At 39.6% G+C, this 17,907-nt stretch overlaps 1 protein-coding gene across 2 annotated transcripts in view; it reads left to right on the plus strand.

Moving 5' to 3' along the window:
- Positions 1-17,907, plus strand: part of TTC3 (tetratricopeptide repeat domain 3) — a 75,951-nt gene that overhangs the window by 12,652 nt on the left and 45,392 nt on the right. For both annotated transcript variants that reach the window (XM_075197238.1, XM_075197237.1), the window contains exons 4-13: positions 3,034-3,166; positions 3,606-3,693; positions 4,842-4,895; positions 6,993-7,131; positions 7,237-7,316; positions 9,724-9,818; positions 10,264-10,326; positions 11,722-11,776; positions 16,563-16,725; positions 17,137-17,185. In XM_075197238.1, coding sequence (XP_075053339.1) covers positions 3,034-3,166; positions 3,606-3,693; positions 4,842-4,895; positions 6,993-7,131; positions 7,237-7,316; positions 9,724-9,818; positions 10,264-10,326; positions 11,722-11,776; positions 16,563-16,725; positions 17,137-17,185 — 919 coding nt within the window. The remainder of the gene's footprint in view (positions 1-3,033; positions 3,167-3,605; positions 3,694-4,841; positions 4,896-6,992; positions 7,132-7,236; positions 7,317-9,723; positions 9,819-10,263; positions 10,327-11,721; positions 11,777-16,562; positions 16,726-17,136; positions 17,186-17,907) is intronic.

A 17,907-nucleotide genomic window follows, 5' to 3' on the forward strand; every position in this document is an offset into this window, starting at 1 on the left:
CTCACTTTTTTCTCATGTCTCTCTGAACCACTAGTTCCTCGTAAATTAATAGGCTGCTCTCTCATGAGTATTGGTTATAGTAATATACTGTAGTCCATAGAATTGCTTCCGCCTTGTTGTGTAGGCAACAAACACACTTAACACCAATGGGAGGACACAAGGGCGGCAGCACTCGCTGTCCTTAACACCAGTCACCACAGAGCACCGCAGTCTCCCGATCACACTGTCCTCTGCTTTATTCCTCACATCCAGACTCTCTCCCAGTCCTGTTGCCAAAATACTCTTTTCATTCTAAAGATGCTACCAAAACTCTTATCCCAATCCAAATAAAATTAGACGCTATTGCTAATAAAGGGCCCTTCCTTCCTTCCTACCCTCCCACCCCCCAAGATCAACTTTTGACCTTCGCCTCGTCTCTGGTAAACACCACCCCCTACAATACTGTTCTGTTCCGCTACCCACTTATGGAATTTGCTACCACACTCTATCGGACTCTTCCACAGCCTTCAAATCTCCAAATGTTCTCTGAAAACCCATCTCTTTATTAGAGCTTAGACTGGGTACGCACTACAGAAAATTCTCCTGTTGCGATGTCATTAACGATTTTGCCAACAACTGAAAGTTCCGATCAGCAGCCGATCCATGTGTACACACTATGCACGATTTATAAGATTAACCTTCAGATCTGTGCTCTTCATCTGTCATATCCATCTGCTGAAAAGATGGTGACTGTAAACTGTATGGAGATCCTGATGGTGAGTGCATATGCACTGCAGGATTGGAAGGACATCGTTCCATTATTGTACGAGATTTTTTGTCCGTTTATAAAAATCAAATCAAACGATACAGTGTGCTTTGGTACGATCATCGTTCATCGCTGGACACTACACACTAATGCCTAATCGATATTGGCATGAATTATCGTGTGTTTGGACTGATAATCAGGTGAAAAACCTGTAGAGTACCCTGCCTTACCCTACTCACCCCTATTCTACTCACACTGGGACACTTGTGAGGTTCCTTCAATCTCCACTTGGAGCCGCACCCGTTCCTCTTGTTTCAGCTGTGCCTTCTTCCAGTTAGAATGTAAGCTCTCTCGTACCCTTTGTTTCTATGTGCGCATTTATTTTGTCACCTAGTATATCTCTGTGTTTTGTATGTCCTGTTTTTCCCATTGTGCGGCGCATACGGAGCATTGAGCACCATTACAAATCATCAATAATAATAACATTTCAATATCAAGCTAGCCGATGCCGGTAATGTTTTTGGCACATTGACCACTTGTCTCCTGGGATTATTCCAGCCCTGCAACTGAAATGTTTTTTGTTTAATGTTTTATTCCATACCCCCCCCCCCTCCCCATTCTGTCAAGTTTTAAGTGGGGTGGGTCTGTATTTCTGGGACATAGAAAGGTGGTCTGTGATTTAGAGCAGGGTTCTTGACTCCAATCCTCAAGTACTATCAACAGGTCATGCTTTCAGGATTTCTTTAATCATGCACAGGTTGAGTTAATCTATTTTTCTGAGTAATCCCAATTATCCCACTGTATTCACAGACCTGAATCCTAAAAACATGACCTGTTGGTGGTGCTTGAGGATTGGATACGGGAACCCATGATTTAGGGCTTAGTTTGGGTGTGACCTAGCCTATATCAATCAGATTTTTGCCATTGTAAATGTTGTGATGAATGTTATTTACCAATAGATGTGTAGGAAACAAGACATATACACACCTAGAGAAGTGGCGATGTTAATTTTAGTCAAGTAGAGGATAGAAACATTAATCTAATACTTTCTCTTGCTCACACAAGTTGTTTCTGTGCAGTAGATAAATGCACTGTAATAAAAATAAGGATGTTGTTGAAACTTTGGACATTTTGCAAATTCTGCTTTCCCCAATGATTCATGGTAAATGGGAACAGATGAAATTACTTTCTGTTGTTTTTTTTTGTAATTCTTCATCATCATCATCATCATTTATTTATATAGCGCCCCTAATTCCGCAGCGCTGTACAGTGAACTCACTCACATCAGTCCCTGCCCCATTGGAGCTTACAGTCTAAATTCCCTAATATAGACACATACTCACACCCAGACACAGACTGAGAGGGAGAGACTATAGCTTTAGATAGCAGCCAATTAACCTACCAGTATGTTTTTGGAGTGTGGGAGGAAACCCACGCAAACACAGGGAGAACATACAAACTCCTCACAGATAAGGCCATGGTCAGGAATCGAACTCATGACCCCAGTGCTGTGAGGCAGAAGTGCTAACCACTAGGCCACTGTGCTGAATGGAATTGAAACACTGTAGGGTTTCAGTGCAGTGTTTCTAAATCCAGTGTGTAGCACTAGTGACTTGTTGTAGGGAACGGACGCAGGGTATTTAGGATTATAGGCGGTCTAATGAGCAGTTACTTCTTGTGTCCGCCACCTACGCTATGATATTGCAGCTTTGGCTCGATATTGGAGAATGCGTAGCCCAGAAACAGCCATAAATCTGGATACGCTAATGGCAATGGTTGCGACTGTTATTGGACATAATGGTAAATGCACTTGGATGATGACAAAACGTCTGGATCTCATGTAATATGGTCATCTACATATAGAGCCAAACTGGACACTGATCCTGCTTGTCAAGAGCAGAAGCATCATGTGTGGCCAGCGTTTAGACACAGGGCGTTTTGGAAAACCGTTACAGTTTAGCTCAGATAGACCTATAGGTGCAGGTTATACAGTGTCTCTCCTTCTGCTGCCTGATTTTGTCTTCTAATTGGCTGTATAACACTCCTTGTTGGCTGTCGTCAAACAAATGACACCTCCTTTATTTAGTACGTTTGATTTTAGGAATTTATACATTGGGGGATAAGAGAGAAATTGAAATGGACAGAGATCAATTGAATATAAATATAGTACGTTGGTATGGCGTTTAACTAGGCGGTTTTGGATTAAGAGGGAACAGTTTTGTGTATTGGTTATTCTAGGATGGACATTTAATTCCAACACCTAATGTTTGTGTTCCTTTTTCACACAGTTGATCCAGTTACCTTCTGGCTTTCCTGTTCAGATGAAGAATTGATTCGAAACTGTCATTTAATGAAAACCTCTTTGTTGTTGCCATTACTAACAAATAATTCTGACCCTACGACGTTATGTGAGCAACACTGGTGAGTTTGGCTGTTTCATCGTTATGTCCTATAATTATGAGATCTTTTGTTCCGTGTGATGTATGTGTATATAACATGGACAATATTTAAAGCAGACCTGTCGCCTACACACAGTTGACGCAGGGATTTTGTAGGGTGACCCATTAAGTCTCTAGTTCCTAGTGAAAGTCTGCATTCTCATGTACACTGGTTCAGACCAAAATTGGCTACAGTGTGCACCTTAAGTTCCTCTAAATACATCCCAAAGAGCTTATAATTTTTGTCTATCAACTTGTTTTACTATATAGGGGTTGAATGGCCTTTGCTTATTTACACTTATTAAATGAAACAAAGCATAGTGTGATATTGGTCATTTTAGGAAACCATTTTTCCATTATATACATAAAGAGGACGGGGATTTACACAAATGAAAAACATTGATTTAAATTGTATGTTTTAGGACTGGACATGGCTCAGATTTGAGCATTAAAGAGCTAAACTTCATCGAGCTATTAGAAGATCTCGCCGACCTGACTCAGAGAGTATCGGTAAGTTGGCGGATGACTGCGCGAGTCTGGTGTAGAGTATTTATAGGGTAGAATCTTTGCTATACTCCTGCTTCTTCCTGGAATTACATCGAGTTTAATCTTCCGGACATCTTCTCCCTGTTTATAATCGTACATGTGTGCAAGCCTTTAAGGAAACGTCTTTATTATTTTATTTTTAAATTAAATTCTACTAATTGAGTTTTTTGCAATAAAAACAAAATAAGTTAGCCCTCTGTAGCTGCTTTGTGGTTAAACCTTTTCAAAATATATCACCATTGGAATTGACATTTATTTAGTGAACTGTACATGGATTTAAAAAAATAAAATAAAAATAATAATAATTATGTCCTGTTATTTAAAATAGAGACCTCATTATGGCCGCAGCTCATCTCTGCTGGTGATGCTTCCTCATCTTGCGATTTTGGGGCTGAGTGTAGGAAGCCCGTCTCGGCGAGAGCATAGTGCTGTATGCAGCTCAGTTCGGACACCAAGATGAATCCCCTATTTCATGTTCTCTCGTACAAAAAAAAAACCGCCATCCACCCCCACTTCAAATGTTTCTGTTACTAAAGCTGGGTACACACTACAGAAATTTCAACCAACTTTTTATGCCGAGCGATTTTACATGCGATCGATGTTCCGATCGCTCGGTCCATGGACTGCATACACACTACCCTTGTTTAGGACGATAAAGGGAAAAGCGGACGTCCCTTTAGCAACTTTTTACAGCCATGTTGGCGTGAGTAATGACTGTAATTTCGTACTCGCTGTTGTGGATTGGTCGGAAGTTTATACACACTACACAGCGGAAACGAGATTGGAACGAAAATATTAAACGGTACGACCAACCAAATGAGGCGACAATCGTCCATTTGGGAAGACTTTCCATCATCGTGTCACTGCACACACTGACCCGACTTTTGAACGAGCGGTCGTATGTCGGCTGATTGAGCCGATTGGACGAAAACCGTGTAGTGTGTACCCAGCTTTAGGATTAACAGCTTTGAATATTCATAGCTAAGTGATTTTGTCCTGTCCGTTTGCAGTGAAAAGAAAGTTGGACAGAAAATTGATTATGTTCTTTTTAATCTTTCTGCTTTAAAAACCTGTTATGCTACAATACTGACCCTATGTTGTTGTTGTTTTAGAGCCGAGGGCGTTTTATTGAAGAACTACTGAGAATAGGGCATAAGATGGAAACAGTAAGTAGTGTGCTAATGAAAGCAGAATTACTTTTCGCAGGCTGAAGAGTTGAGCGTTTATTTTGATTTTTTTTGTTATAATGTAAAGGGCTGTGTACTCTTAAAAACCGTAATGGCTGGCTTGTAAAACCTGGGTCTCAACAAGTCTTTTGTTCCTGTTTTTAACAAAGAAATTACCAAAAATGTCTCTCCTTGTTGTTTTACTACAACCACTTCCCGCTGAGTCACAGATTTTCATACTATGAACCACTGCAGAGGCATTAAAAATAAATGCCCACATTCCAATAGTAACACTCCAAGGGGTATATTTATTAATCTGCGGGTTTGAAAAAGTGGAGATGTTGCCTATAGCAACCAATCAGATTCTAGCTGTCGTTTGTAGAATGTACTAAATAAATGACAGCTAGAATCTGATTGGTTGCTATAGGCAACATCTCCACTTTTTCAAACCCACGGGTTAATAAATCTAGCCCCACATGTCATAACGGTAGGGATCCAATGCCCGGAGCTCCGCCATTTGGGAGATAATCCACCCCGTCTACTACTCCACTGATGCTGTTGATTCTCTTGCTGTTCTGACATGGGGTGTACAGGGAGGGCTGCTAGTAAAATATTTATGAACTTGTTCTAAATCACTTTTATAAGTGAACATGTTGTAAAGGGGGCTTTTTAACTACGGGCCTAGTTTCCACCGTACTGAACTTCCAGGAAGTATTTGCAGCCATACCTGGCTGTAATCCCACCTTCCTTAGCACCGGACGAAGGGTGATCACCTATCTGGGTATAAACTATAACGATAATGCTGTTTTATCAACATTATTGTTACCATTTAATATTGCATCAACATTGCACATAGTTCATTTGGGTTTAATACTGTAACTAAGTTAGGTGCCTGAAATGACAGGTGGTGGGAGTACAGGATTCTAGGATTAACTGTATAGTACTTAATAATTAACAGTACCCTTTTTAAAAACGGAAATAACACCACCCCTCGTGTGGGATTGTTATGCATGGCCACACTCCCTAATTACCTACCTTTACCTCATTTCAGTTTATTCTCAAGATCTCCTTTCTGCTCCGTATATATAAAGTCCCCCTGACCGCTGTTTGTAATGAACGGTGCCCGAATTTCTTGGGATCATGCGACTGTGGGGGAGGAGGAGGCATTTGAAAATAAACTTAAATTAAATTGTTTAACGTGACACGATAAGGGAAAGAGAAGGTAACTACAGCATGTGACCGTGGGGATTTTTTTTTTTTTTTTACCATTTTGAATGACAATAGCATAAAGCAAAGTATCGTTATAATATTTTCCCTTTCACTTTTTAGGCTATTTTGTGAAGTTATGATAAACTACCATGGGTAATTCTATGATAACCATCTCTCAAATGCTTATTTTACTACGTGATGTCAATCAGACATATGTTGACTAAAAAAAAATCACCTCATAATTATTTTATTTTTTATTTATTTTTTAAATTGTGAAGGTTATTGGAAGTACCATGGAATTAAAATTGGGGTTATGTGAACAAGCCGATATTTGTGATTGTTTTTTTTTTTTATTTCCCACTGGTTGTTGCTACAAATGCACAACAAATGTTATAAAAAAAATAAATGCATAGTGGTTGTTTTAAATCAAGCACTAGAATGGGTATTAATTTTGGTGATTGTCCGTGCATGAAATCGGCTACAGCAGGCCTGTCCAACCTGCGGCCCTCCAGATGTTGTGAAACTACAAGTCCCAGCATGCACTCCCAGCTATCAAGAGGTTGTCTACTGGCAAAGCATGCTGGGGCTTGTAGTTTCACAACACCTGGAGGGCCACAGGTTGGACAGGCCTGGGCTACAGTATCCCCCTGTTCTGATTCCACTTATTACTTCATCAGAACTATTGTTTGATTTCATTGGATGTGTTGCATGCGGAGACGATTCCCAGATCCTGACATGAGAGGCTCCATTTTGATGTAGTGATCCTTCTACTTTGAGATAGCCGGCAACGTTCCTGATGCCGGAAAACATATATAAAATATTTCTGTCTGAAGGGAATTTTAGTTGTGTTTTTGTAAATGTCCGAAACCTGTTCCTACTTTCTTTCAGTCTAGACATAAAATAAAAAATGGTTTCATACCAGAAGCAATGAACTGGGTGCAGTCCACTAGAGACCAAAATGTCTATAAAAAACTGGAGTCGCAGGATGGTCTACGTACTCGTGCTCTACAAACCTTTTTTAGAGATTGTAAGTAAAGGCACTAAAGTCTCATTCACAATGGAAAGCTGTACCATACGTAGATCGCTCGTTGTTTATCAGGCAGTGCACTTACTTTGATCCTCCTTTCTATAGATTCTTTCTATCTATCCAGTATGAACTGCAGGACATTGGTTGATAAGGTCAAACTACATGAGTGTCCTACGTGTGTAGAGGTAAGGGGTCCACACACCTTTATTTAATATTTTTCTCAACTGATGAGCATTAATATTTGTTGCTGTATTAGAGCTAGTAGAAGACAGCTGTAAAACAAAACAAAAAAAACACAAACTTGCTTCTTTACGAATGTACTTGTTACAAATCTACCGTTACAAAGATTGTCTGTACTCAGACAAGCAGCATTTGACAGTGCTGTATTTTAACCATATGACCGTTGAGAAAGTAGAAGACGGATATGAAAATCATTTTACCAATTTGGAAAAGTTAATTTAAAATCCAACAAGTTGAGTCTTTTCTATCTTTTCAGGCACACATAATCTGTACGTTTCTTATCGAAGCTGTAATCTAGGTGTCTTGGTGATCTACACTAGTTTTCCTTAGGATGCATTTCTATATAACAGTTGTAAAAAATAAAATGTTTATACACGCAGGAGTGAGTTTCAGAACAGATAAAACTTGACCGAAGAAAGCTTGTTTGCGGCAAGATATCATGTATGTGGTGATTAGTTGCTGTCAGGTGAATTACTATTTAAATAGTTTCCTATAAACACTGACTTTGAATGGTCATTTGTGTGCTATATTGTGTAAATGTTGCATGATCCTCCTGAAAATTACCCGATTGGCACAAAGTACCAAACATAAAGGTCACTATGGAGCTAGCCGATGTGCGTGACCGTATAGCCTATCGATTTATTAGCAACCCTTGATATCAAAGTCAGTAGTTCCTTATTAATGTTGTGCCTTAGTGATGTCACTGGTTCCTAGCGGTTTGGGTGTATTCACAAAAATGGCTGCCTCCACTGTGTGTAGTCAAAATGTACACTATAAACTGGGACACATCAGCAGTATATTGCAGTGACCTTGTGTTCCAAAACTGATGCTAAGACACATTCAGTGGTAGTTTGGGAGTGGTGCGCTATTGCATTAATGTTTATGGATAGTATGTAATATGAAGATGATGTAGTTTTTTATTTATTTTTTATACAAATATGGAGACAGAGAAGATTTTGTGTAGAATCTTTTAACCTATTTGAAAACGCCTATAGACCAGACTTAGGACAGTGCACACGGGGTGTCTTTACATCAGACATGCCAACTTTTGAGTTCCCCCTTTCGGGAGGGTTGATCTGGCTGGCGTTTTTTTTTTTTTGGGGGGGGGGGGGGGGGGGGCGTGGTCAAGCGGGACGTGTCGTTTGGGCCGCGATGATGCGTGAATCCCGTTGCTAAGCCCCGCCCCCACCATTTAACTAACGTACTGGCCTGGAACCGGGTGGTTGCTCTCAGAAATTCGGGAGTCTCCACACATTCTGGGAGAGTAGGCAACTATGCTTTACATCCATCCCTACTCCGTTTTGGGTTTTGAGGGGAGGTGGAGCATCCTGTACAGTCTTCTATGTGGAATTGGACAGACAATTCACAAGTTTATTAACAAAACAGGGGGCGATACATAGATGGAGGCAAGTAAATGAGCTATAGAGATCTCTGCATGTGTTTTATAGAATCCAGTTGGGGAACTAACTTTACCCTATTAGGGGAGGAGTTGCTGGTGCACTCAATCTCTGTGTCCAGGAGCTATGCATATGAGTTTTAATGGGTCTGTTTGTAGTCTGATTTTTATATTCTATTGATTTTGGTGGCTATACCCCATACTTACACTCTCCCGGAATGTCTGGGAGATTCCCGAATTCCAGGTATGTTTCCTGGACTCCCGGGAGAGCAGACAATTCTCCCACATCCTGCCCACTTCTTAGTGAAGGGAGCCTCATGAATCACATCACTTTGGCCCCGCCCCCCCCCCCTGTGACATCACAGGGGTCGGAGCCAAAATTAAATGATTTGCCGCGACCTGCCCACCTCCCGCAGGACAAAAACTCAATGTTGGCAAGTATGATATACCCTTGATAGTGGATCGGTCACCTACACACAGTGGAGGCAGACATTTTTTAGGCTGAACAATCCACTAGAAACTAGTGGCATCACCATACCTCCAAACCCTGCCCAGATCCATCCCCAAAACACCCACTTTTATGTGACAGTCCACCCATTTCTGCAGTAGCTCTGCCCCTTTTGGAACCGTCCCGCCAAAATTGGTACAGTTGTGAGCTACGCATCACTAAGGCTTACTATGCACTGCGCGACCTTATTAGTCCCTAGTTGATACGTAGGCTGCATTCTCATTAATATTGTGGATTAGTCAAAATAGCTTCTTCCTCTTCAGTTTAATTTCATGAACAAAACAAAGTGAGGTGAAAAAAACCCAAAAACCCTGCAGCCTGTGTTTGGAGCACTAATAAATTAAAAAAAAATAGTTTTAAATTGTTTAAAATATTTTCAGGTCTAAACAACAACCATATTGTACTCTGGCAGAGTAAGAACTTAGACTACTCTTATTCAATGTTTCAGATATCGGAAGCTAGTAAGCTTCGCGGCAATGACTCCTTTGCAAAAGGACAGTTCAGCTGTGCAATTGATGAGTACTCCAAAGCAATACAATATAGGTAACGCTCTTCCTCTAGCACATTGTTTTCCTTGACACCAACACTGGAAAAAGTTTTTTTTGTTATAATTAAGATACCACACGCAAAAGTTTGGTAACCTTTGCTGTGTTCACTGTTTTTTAAATAAAAAACAAAACAAAACAACAAACTTTCTTTTTGGGTTAAATCCCACACTGTTTATTCTTTTACTGATTTTCGTACTCTGTTTAGTCTATTTTTTGCATCATACATATTTCTGCACTGCCCCTGGTGATGAAAGTGCTATGTTGACACTGCTCGGACACCATTCGGAATTCCTGTTTCCTTTAAATTCTCTGTACAAGTCTCTTCCGGATCACCAGTAACCTGACACCAGATGACTGCTTTTCTCTAACCGTTGGCTGGTGTGAAGTTCAGGAAACGATTCTGTTTTCTCACACTGCTTTGCATTTTTGTCTCTTTCAAGCCCGGATAACCATATCCTGTTCAGCAACCGAGCGCTCTGCTTTATCCGTGTGGGGAAGTATGGGTGAGTTTATACATCAGAACTAGAGAGATCTGCTAAGGCTTTGTGTGTTAGTGGGGGACGCTTGTGAATGCTGTTTGACAATATTGTTTTATGTTCATTTGCTTTGTGTAGGGTGGGATTTATACTGGATCATTGATTCCTACATTAAACTTCATTAATTAATTTTATAGCTAAGATGAATGCAGACAATGGGGTGCAGGAAGGCAGTTTCCAAAAGTTTTATACATGTAAAAATAAAAAAAATAACACTTACTAACAGAACTAGAATTATTTCACAAAGCCCAAAAAAGAGCAAATTTGCACCTTGGTAAATCTAAGTAGGAGGGGATGGGTGTAAATTTTAAAATGTGCGGACAAATTTACAGTTGGGAGGGGGAGTCCTGGTGTTACTCTAAAAGCAGCCATTATTTTCCTTGCAAATAAAATAAATAGATGCATTAGCACCCCTTGCATCGCAAAATGCTTTGCCAAGGAGCAAATTTGGCTTTGTTCCCGAATTTTTAATGAGACCCTCTGTTTGCATTTGTTGTACAGTAGAATGCAAGCTACTGTTCTGTCTGCCATTTTCTGCAAAAAGTGTCTGGTTACAGTGCCCATTAATTAAATTGGTGACAGGAAGTCTGCTGTGCGTTGGTAAATAACACCCCCACTATTGCATTATCCAAAATATCTTCAGTTCTTATCAGAGCATTTATTGACCTGGGCAAGAGACAACGCTGGTTCCCTCCCATCTTGGTAAGAGGGATAGTAGATACAGCCTACTGTGAGGGAGTGCCTAGCACTTTACAAGCGCTAGAAGGCCCTCCAATCCAGGCAAAACTTGCCTTTTAAACACATTGCCGTTTTAAATTTTGCTGTAAAGTCGCCAAATGCAGACGATTTGCAGAAATCTGACCTTAATACTTTTAACCCCATGCCTCCCACCCCACAGGCAGCCGCACTTTCTCACAGTGTTTTAGGTATTTATAACTCTGACTACATTGCAGAAGGCTATAGCTACTGCCTTGTAGGTGCATGCTGCCATTGCACACCTTTGTATAACTGCATACATTTGTGATTAGGAACTACTGTGCCATAGTTAGCTTAATGCTCCTTGCCTCCTAGACCAAACATTGCCAGACCTCCCTTGTTAAAACTTTACTTGTGATTTTGCAAATAACCGTTTTATTTAAGTTGACTGTGTAATAGCCAATTGTTTCCCTCTGCTTTTTCTAATTTTTCTATCCTTTCCCCAGTGTTTGTCTGTATATTTCTTGTTAAACTAGTAGAATTTTGACTGAATGTTTATTTTCTCTACTTTCCACAAAATTGGAAGTGATGATTAGCCTGATATATATAGTTTATGCTCACAGGCTAACAATGATGTAGTATTAATCATTATCTTATGTGTTGTAGGAAAGCATTGAGTGACGGGAAGAGAGCGGTTATTCTTAAAAACAATTGGCCAAAGGTATGTATAATCTGTGGGCAGAAGCCGATTGTTATTATTTTAAACCATTACGGTGGCTTAGTGGTTAGCACTCCTGCATTACAGCACTGGGGTCATGGGTTCGATTCCCAACCATGGCCTTATCTATGAGGAGTTTGTATGTTCTCCCCGTGTTTGCGTGGGTTTCCTCCGGGTGCTCCAGTTTCCTCCCACACTCCAAAAACATACTAATAGGTTAATTGGCTGCTATAAAATTGACCGTAGTCTCTCTCTGTCTCTGTCTGTGTGTGTATGTTAGGGAATTTAGACTGTAAGCTCCAATGGGGCAGGGACTGATGTGAATGAGTTCTCTGTACCGCGCTGCGGAATTAGTGCTGCTATATAAATAGCTGATGATGATGATGAAGTGTGTTAGGGGAAACTGATACACCACAGTATCTCGTCCCTTCCCACATGTACGTTTATTAAGGTTTGCTGATCAGTTGCACCTTTTTTTCCCACAGTAAAATTGTGGCACAGTAGTTGGCATTGGGGTCGTAGATTTGATTCCGACCAGGACCCCAAGTGTGGGATGTTTTGTATGTTCTCACCGTGTTTGTGTGGGTTTCCTCCGGATTCCTTTCACAATCCAAAGAAATAGTAGTAGGTTAATTGGCTTCTGACTACACTATGTGGTAGCACAAAACTGTATTGGCAGAGTATATGTGTAGACCTGTATGTTGTATATCATATATATCGCACATTGCAACAAACAATACTTATTTGTGTTTTCTCCAAGTTTACAGTACTATGGTATACAGTAACCATCAGTCTCCCTATGTTTCTCAGAAGTGTTGAAAAGTAGAAAGTCCCTGGCCCTCAATATCTACATACATGGCAGGTTCAAGGGTTTCTATAACTTGGCAAAATGTAGTTACATTTAAATTTACCCTCTAGATAAATATTGTGCTGTAAACACACTGGCTGAGGTCAGTGTGCTTTATGGATGCAATACAATTTGTCGGCATGTATTACTCTGGTTTGTATTCTGTGGGCTATATACAATTAATCATGGTAATTGCATACACGTCAGGATTTACATATCTGTCATTTAAGGTAAAAATCACGTAAAAGAAAATAAAAATCAGCATCTCTACCTTAAGAACAATACGTGTGTAGATATATATATAGACACACATGTGGCATAACCAGAGATGTTTAAAGTTCTGTGTTACCATGTTATGATGGTATTATCCAGAGCCGTAACTTAAAATTCTAGCGCCTGGGGCGAGAATGTCAATTGACGCCCCCTAGCCCTCAATTTTAATCAAATGAACCTAAAATATTCCTAAACTGCACCCCCCTTCAGCGTTGCGCCCTGGGAGGTCGCCCCTATCGGACAGCCCTAGTTACGGCCCTGGTATTGTCTATTGTCACATTGCATCGTTCAGCTGATTTTTGCATATAGTGATACCTCTTATATAATAAAACTTGCATTATAGCTAAAGAAGTACTGCAAATGGCTACTAAACAAAAAAGGCAGACCGCTAAACTTGGGACAGTTGGGCGGTATGCACGTGGATGGACAGAGAGCATAATAAAGCTCGGGCCGTAGTCCAATGTACAGTTTTATACGTGGTATTTACATAAATAATGAGGGCTGAACGAGTTTTGAAAATTTAAAGGGAAAGATGATGTAAAGTTGTTTTTAGTTTTGTCAGGTTTTTCTCTGAAACCTATAAATAAAAAAATGTATTTATTTACTTTACTGTGATCCCTGTCATAGAAAAAATACTTTTTTTTAACTTTTACAGTTCCTCTTATACAGTGCTACATGCAGTATTGGATAAATCTACGATAATAATAATATTGGCGCCTGAAGCATACTGAAAAGTGATAAAGCTTTGAGACTTGAGGATAAAGGTGAATGGGATTATAAATCCAATCCTTCCTGTGCTCCTTAGATCTCCCATGTAAAACCTGATGCCCAAGTAAAATGATGTGCAATACTTGATTTTAACTTCGCACTGTGTATACAACCCCTAGCTGCAGGTTATTGAACAGTGCAAAAGTCTAACCTCTGGAATGTCAACATTGATATTGTCCAAAAAATACAGCGTCCATTACCCCGGGGCCCGCTCTTAGGAAACATTGGTCTTCAACAAAATGGCCGCCGCCTGCACTTTATCCGCTCCGATCAGAACACAGACTGGTAAGATTTATCCTGGCGGCGCGATAGATGTGTCAGGGCGGCCGATCTCCCGCCGTCCCTCAGCCAATGAGAGGGGTGGAGACGGACCACGTGATTAATAACTTGTGGCCGTATATAAATGTGTCCCAAGCAAAGTTTTGCAAGTTTAGTTTCTGCACAGACGGTGTAACCGGTGCTCTGAGCCCCGGCCCCGGGAGTTACAGCCATGGCAGATATGTACAGTATAACTAAGTGCACAAAGCTCAGTGCCGAGCAATTGAAACCTTTCATAAAGTGGAAGAGAGGGAAGGTTTGTATTCATCTGGGAGAACTGCATCCGCCTCCTACACTGATCTGTCTGTCTGTAGCCCTCCAGTAACCACATATTAATGTCCTGACAAACACTCCTGTATACCTTTATTGTTACATGATTGTGGGTGTGCTGTAATATAATGACTATTAAAATATATATATATATATATATATATTTTTATTATAGCAACAGTTTTATACTTACATCTTGTACATAATATTCTGTCAAACTGATATAAACATATTATTGTCTATATAGCACTGATCATATTACACTGCACTTTACATGGAGTATTCACTCACATCAGTCCTTGCCAGGTTGGCGTTTGCATATAGTGAAAAAATACATGGTGCTGAGCTCTCCGTTATATTACCTTTGGAAAATATAATAGATTTCTAACGAATGCAGAGATTACGTGTGTGTGTGTGTGTGTGTGTGTGTATATATATATATATATATATATATATATATATATATATATATTTATATATATATTTTTTTTTTTTCTCTCTTTTTAATCTTTCTCTTTATCTCGATATATAATCTTTATCGCAGAACTTGGAAGAGTTCCTTTTCTGCAGCTGTATTCACTCGTGATTAATAGTTAGAAATAATTAATAATTAGAGCAAGCAGTATGTGTTTTGGGAGGAAACCGGAACACCTAAAGGAAACCAACATATCATTATCGCCATTTATTTATATAGCGCCACTGATTCCGCAGCGCTGTACAGAGACACACACACTAAATTTTGATAGCACCAATTAACCTACTAGTATGTTTTTGGAGTGTGGGAGGAAACCGGAACACCCGAAGGAAACCCACGCAAACACAGGGAGAACATACAAACTCCACACAGATAAGGCCATGGTTAGGAATTGAACTCATGACCGCATCATAGAAAGGAGAACAGACAAACTCCACACAAATAGTGCACAGATTGGAATTGGACCCACAGTGCTTCGAGTCAGCAACGCTAAGCTATAACATTAAATGTAATGCTTGAATATGTAAATTCTAGATTTTTTTTTTTATCTTTAAATCTATGAAACATTCAAACAAGTCTGGTAAATTCCGTTAAAGAGGTTGAAGCTGTTGGGGTATCTGGGTTCACTGATACTTCTGTCAGTCACCTTCAATGTCAGTCAGATCTTCATTGATTTACAGTCGACTGGTGAACAGAAAAACACTCGACACCTGTATGCTAAAATGCTGAGTAATTCTGATTCTGTTCCAACCAGAGCTTACTTCAGACTCCATTTACAGTAGAATATTAGAGGTATAGAAGCTTGCAACCAATTATAAGACAGTAGATTATGAAAACAATAAGCTAGTTATGCATTATGCATACTCTGCAACTTGTAAGTTTAGACAAATCTTTTTTATTTATGCTTTTACCTTCTCAGCCGTTCTGCCACCAGTCTTGGTGTTACTTACATAGAACATTCAGCTGTGCGTCCTTGAATTGTTCATGGTCTCTGAGAACATATTCTTGTAACGTTTCTCAAGGCTTCAATCTTTTTTTATTTTCATTCGGAGTAAAATATCCGCTAATTTCTTAAGGCTATAGCATATTATTTTCTAAAGCTTAGTACATGATGGATATCAAATCAATAATTATACAACTTTACTCTTACAAAGCATCTCTGTTCCTGAATCATGTTACATGACTGGTGTTTCACATAGTATATTATATTGTTATATATGTTTATTATAATGTGTGTGTGTGTTTATTTATATATATATATATATATATATATATATATATATATATATATATATTATATAAAGGGCTAAAATAAAATAAAACGCCAACGCAATCCTCTATCTGATCTTAAGTTGTCGGTAAAAAAACAAAACAAAACCTGTGAACCGGTTATAAAATAAAACGAGACTGGGAACAACTGGCGATTGTTGTATGACCTTTGGAAGGATCAGTAGAATAAAATAAAGGCTAATATGGCCCAACCTTTGTCCCAAAGGGCCAAGGGCCTTTAAAAAAAAAAAAAAAAAAGCACATGAGGAAGGAGAGGTCATGAGATTTATTTCGGAGTGTGGTGGGGCTTAACCACATTAGTGAGTCTACACCCCTCCAGATTGCTGAAGGTGTAAACCTAAACGGTTAAGCGGGAACAGGGAATATTCAGGCACCGTTTTGTGTAATAAAGATATTCAGTGGACAGTAAATTTGTGACACAGATCTTTGCTACAGATAACATCTATACATATTTCATGTGTGCGTATTAGTTTTTATGCATGTGTTTACTTAACATTGTTATCTTTTGCTAATAATCTTTCTGTGACGTTCGTTTTTTTTTTTTTTAGGGTCATTACCGGTTCTGCGAAGCCTTGTTTCTACTTGGTGAAACAGAACAAGCAGTCGTGTCAAACAAGAAGGCTCAGGATCTCTGCAAGGACTATACAGGAGGGATCCGTGACCTGATCCAGCAACACGCCAGGTTCCAGAAACATATAGAAGAGTCAGCAGGTAGACTAGACCACTTATTGTTCCTTCTTCAACCCGTTTAGTGTGGTGACAAGTGATTAAAATCTGCAGTGATAGATACATGTATGGGATCTGTTACCTATCAGGAATTGGGGGAAATAGGCAAGTAGTTCTTTTTCAGTGATCTTTTCTTAGACACAGACATCATTTCTCCTTCACAGTCACTGTGAGGAGCTCTGCTAAACAGTTTAATGATAATGGAAAAGCTTAGAGAAGTTTATGAAAAGACTGGTTATTTTTAAATGTAAATATAGGCTGTGTGGCGCTCCAAATTGCACAGACACTTTATCTGGAAGCGCCAAGTATTGTGGGTAAAAGATCCTGTATCTGTACACTGCAGCCAAGGGTTCAATAGTTCCCACATTTACTAATAAGTTTCTCAAATGCTTTTAGGAATGAAGCTAAAGAAAAATTCTAAAAAGAAACTTACCAGCGAGAAAAGGTGAATATTTGATTCCGTTTATAGTTACTTTCTGTAATCTCTCAGAATTCATACGTGAACAATGTACAAAGAATACCCATTAGGGCATATTCAATTGTTTTTTTTTCCGCGCCGCGAAAAAACTATTACCGTCAATACGGTAATAGTTAGCTGGATTTCATCTTGCGACTCAGGAAGCTGCGAGCTGAAATCCAGCGAGAAAATTACCGTATTAACGGTTTTTCCGCGCACGATTACCGTAATAACGGTAATTGCGCGCGGACCGTGAGATTTTCTGCGTTTCCGCCGACAATTGAATATGCCCCATTATGTCCCTTTGTTGCGGTTTTATTGACATAAATATCAACTTTAAATTGTGGTTTATGGGATGGAATATAAAGGAGTGTAATAATGTCATTTAGAGGTGGTCTACTGACCCCGAATAAAAGAAACTAGGGGAAGTCTAACAAACATATATACAGGGGGAAAATCGCTACAATTATCTGTATTTGTCCAAGGTGGATGTGCAGTGTGTGTCCAGGTGGATGGACTTTCTGTACATTATGGTTGTTGAGATCATGAGTGTTTCATATTGTATACGAAGTTCCACTATGGGAGTTGAGACCAAATCCATCTACAAGATGCAAAAAAATGCACTCCTAAAACGCACAACTAAATGTAGATTTTTGAGGGTGGGGGGGGGGACACAGCATAACTCAGCTGGAAACACCCATTCTGTGTGT

The sequence above is a fragment of the Mixophyes fleayi genome, chromosome 2 (assembly GCF_038048845.1).
Source record: "Mixophyes fleayi isolate aMixFle1 chromosome 2, aMixFle1.hap1, whole genome shotgun sequence".
Classification (NCBI taxonomy): Eukaryota; Metazoa; Chordata; class Amphibia; order Anura; family Limnodynastidae; genus Mixophyes; species Mixophyes fleayi.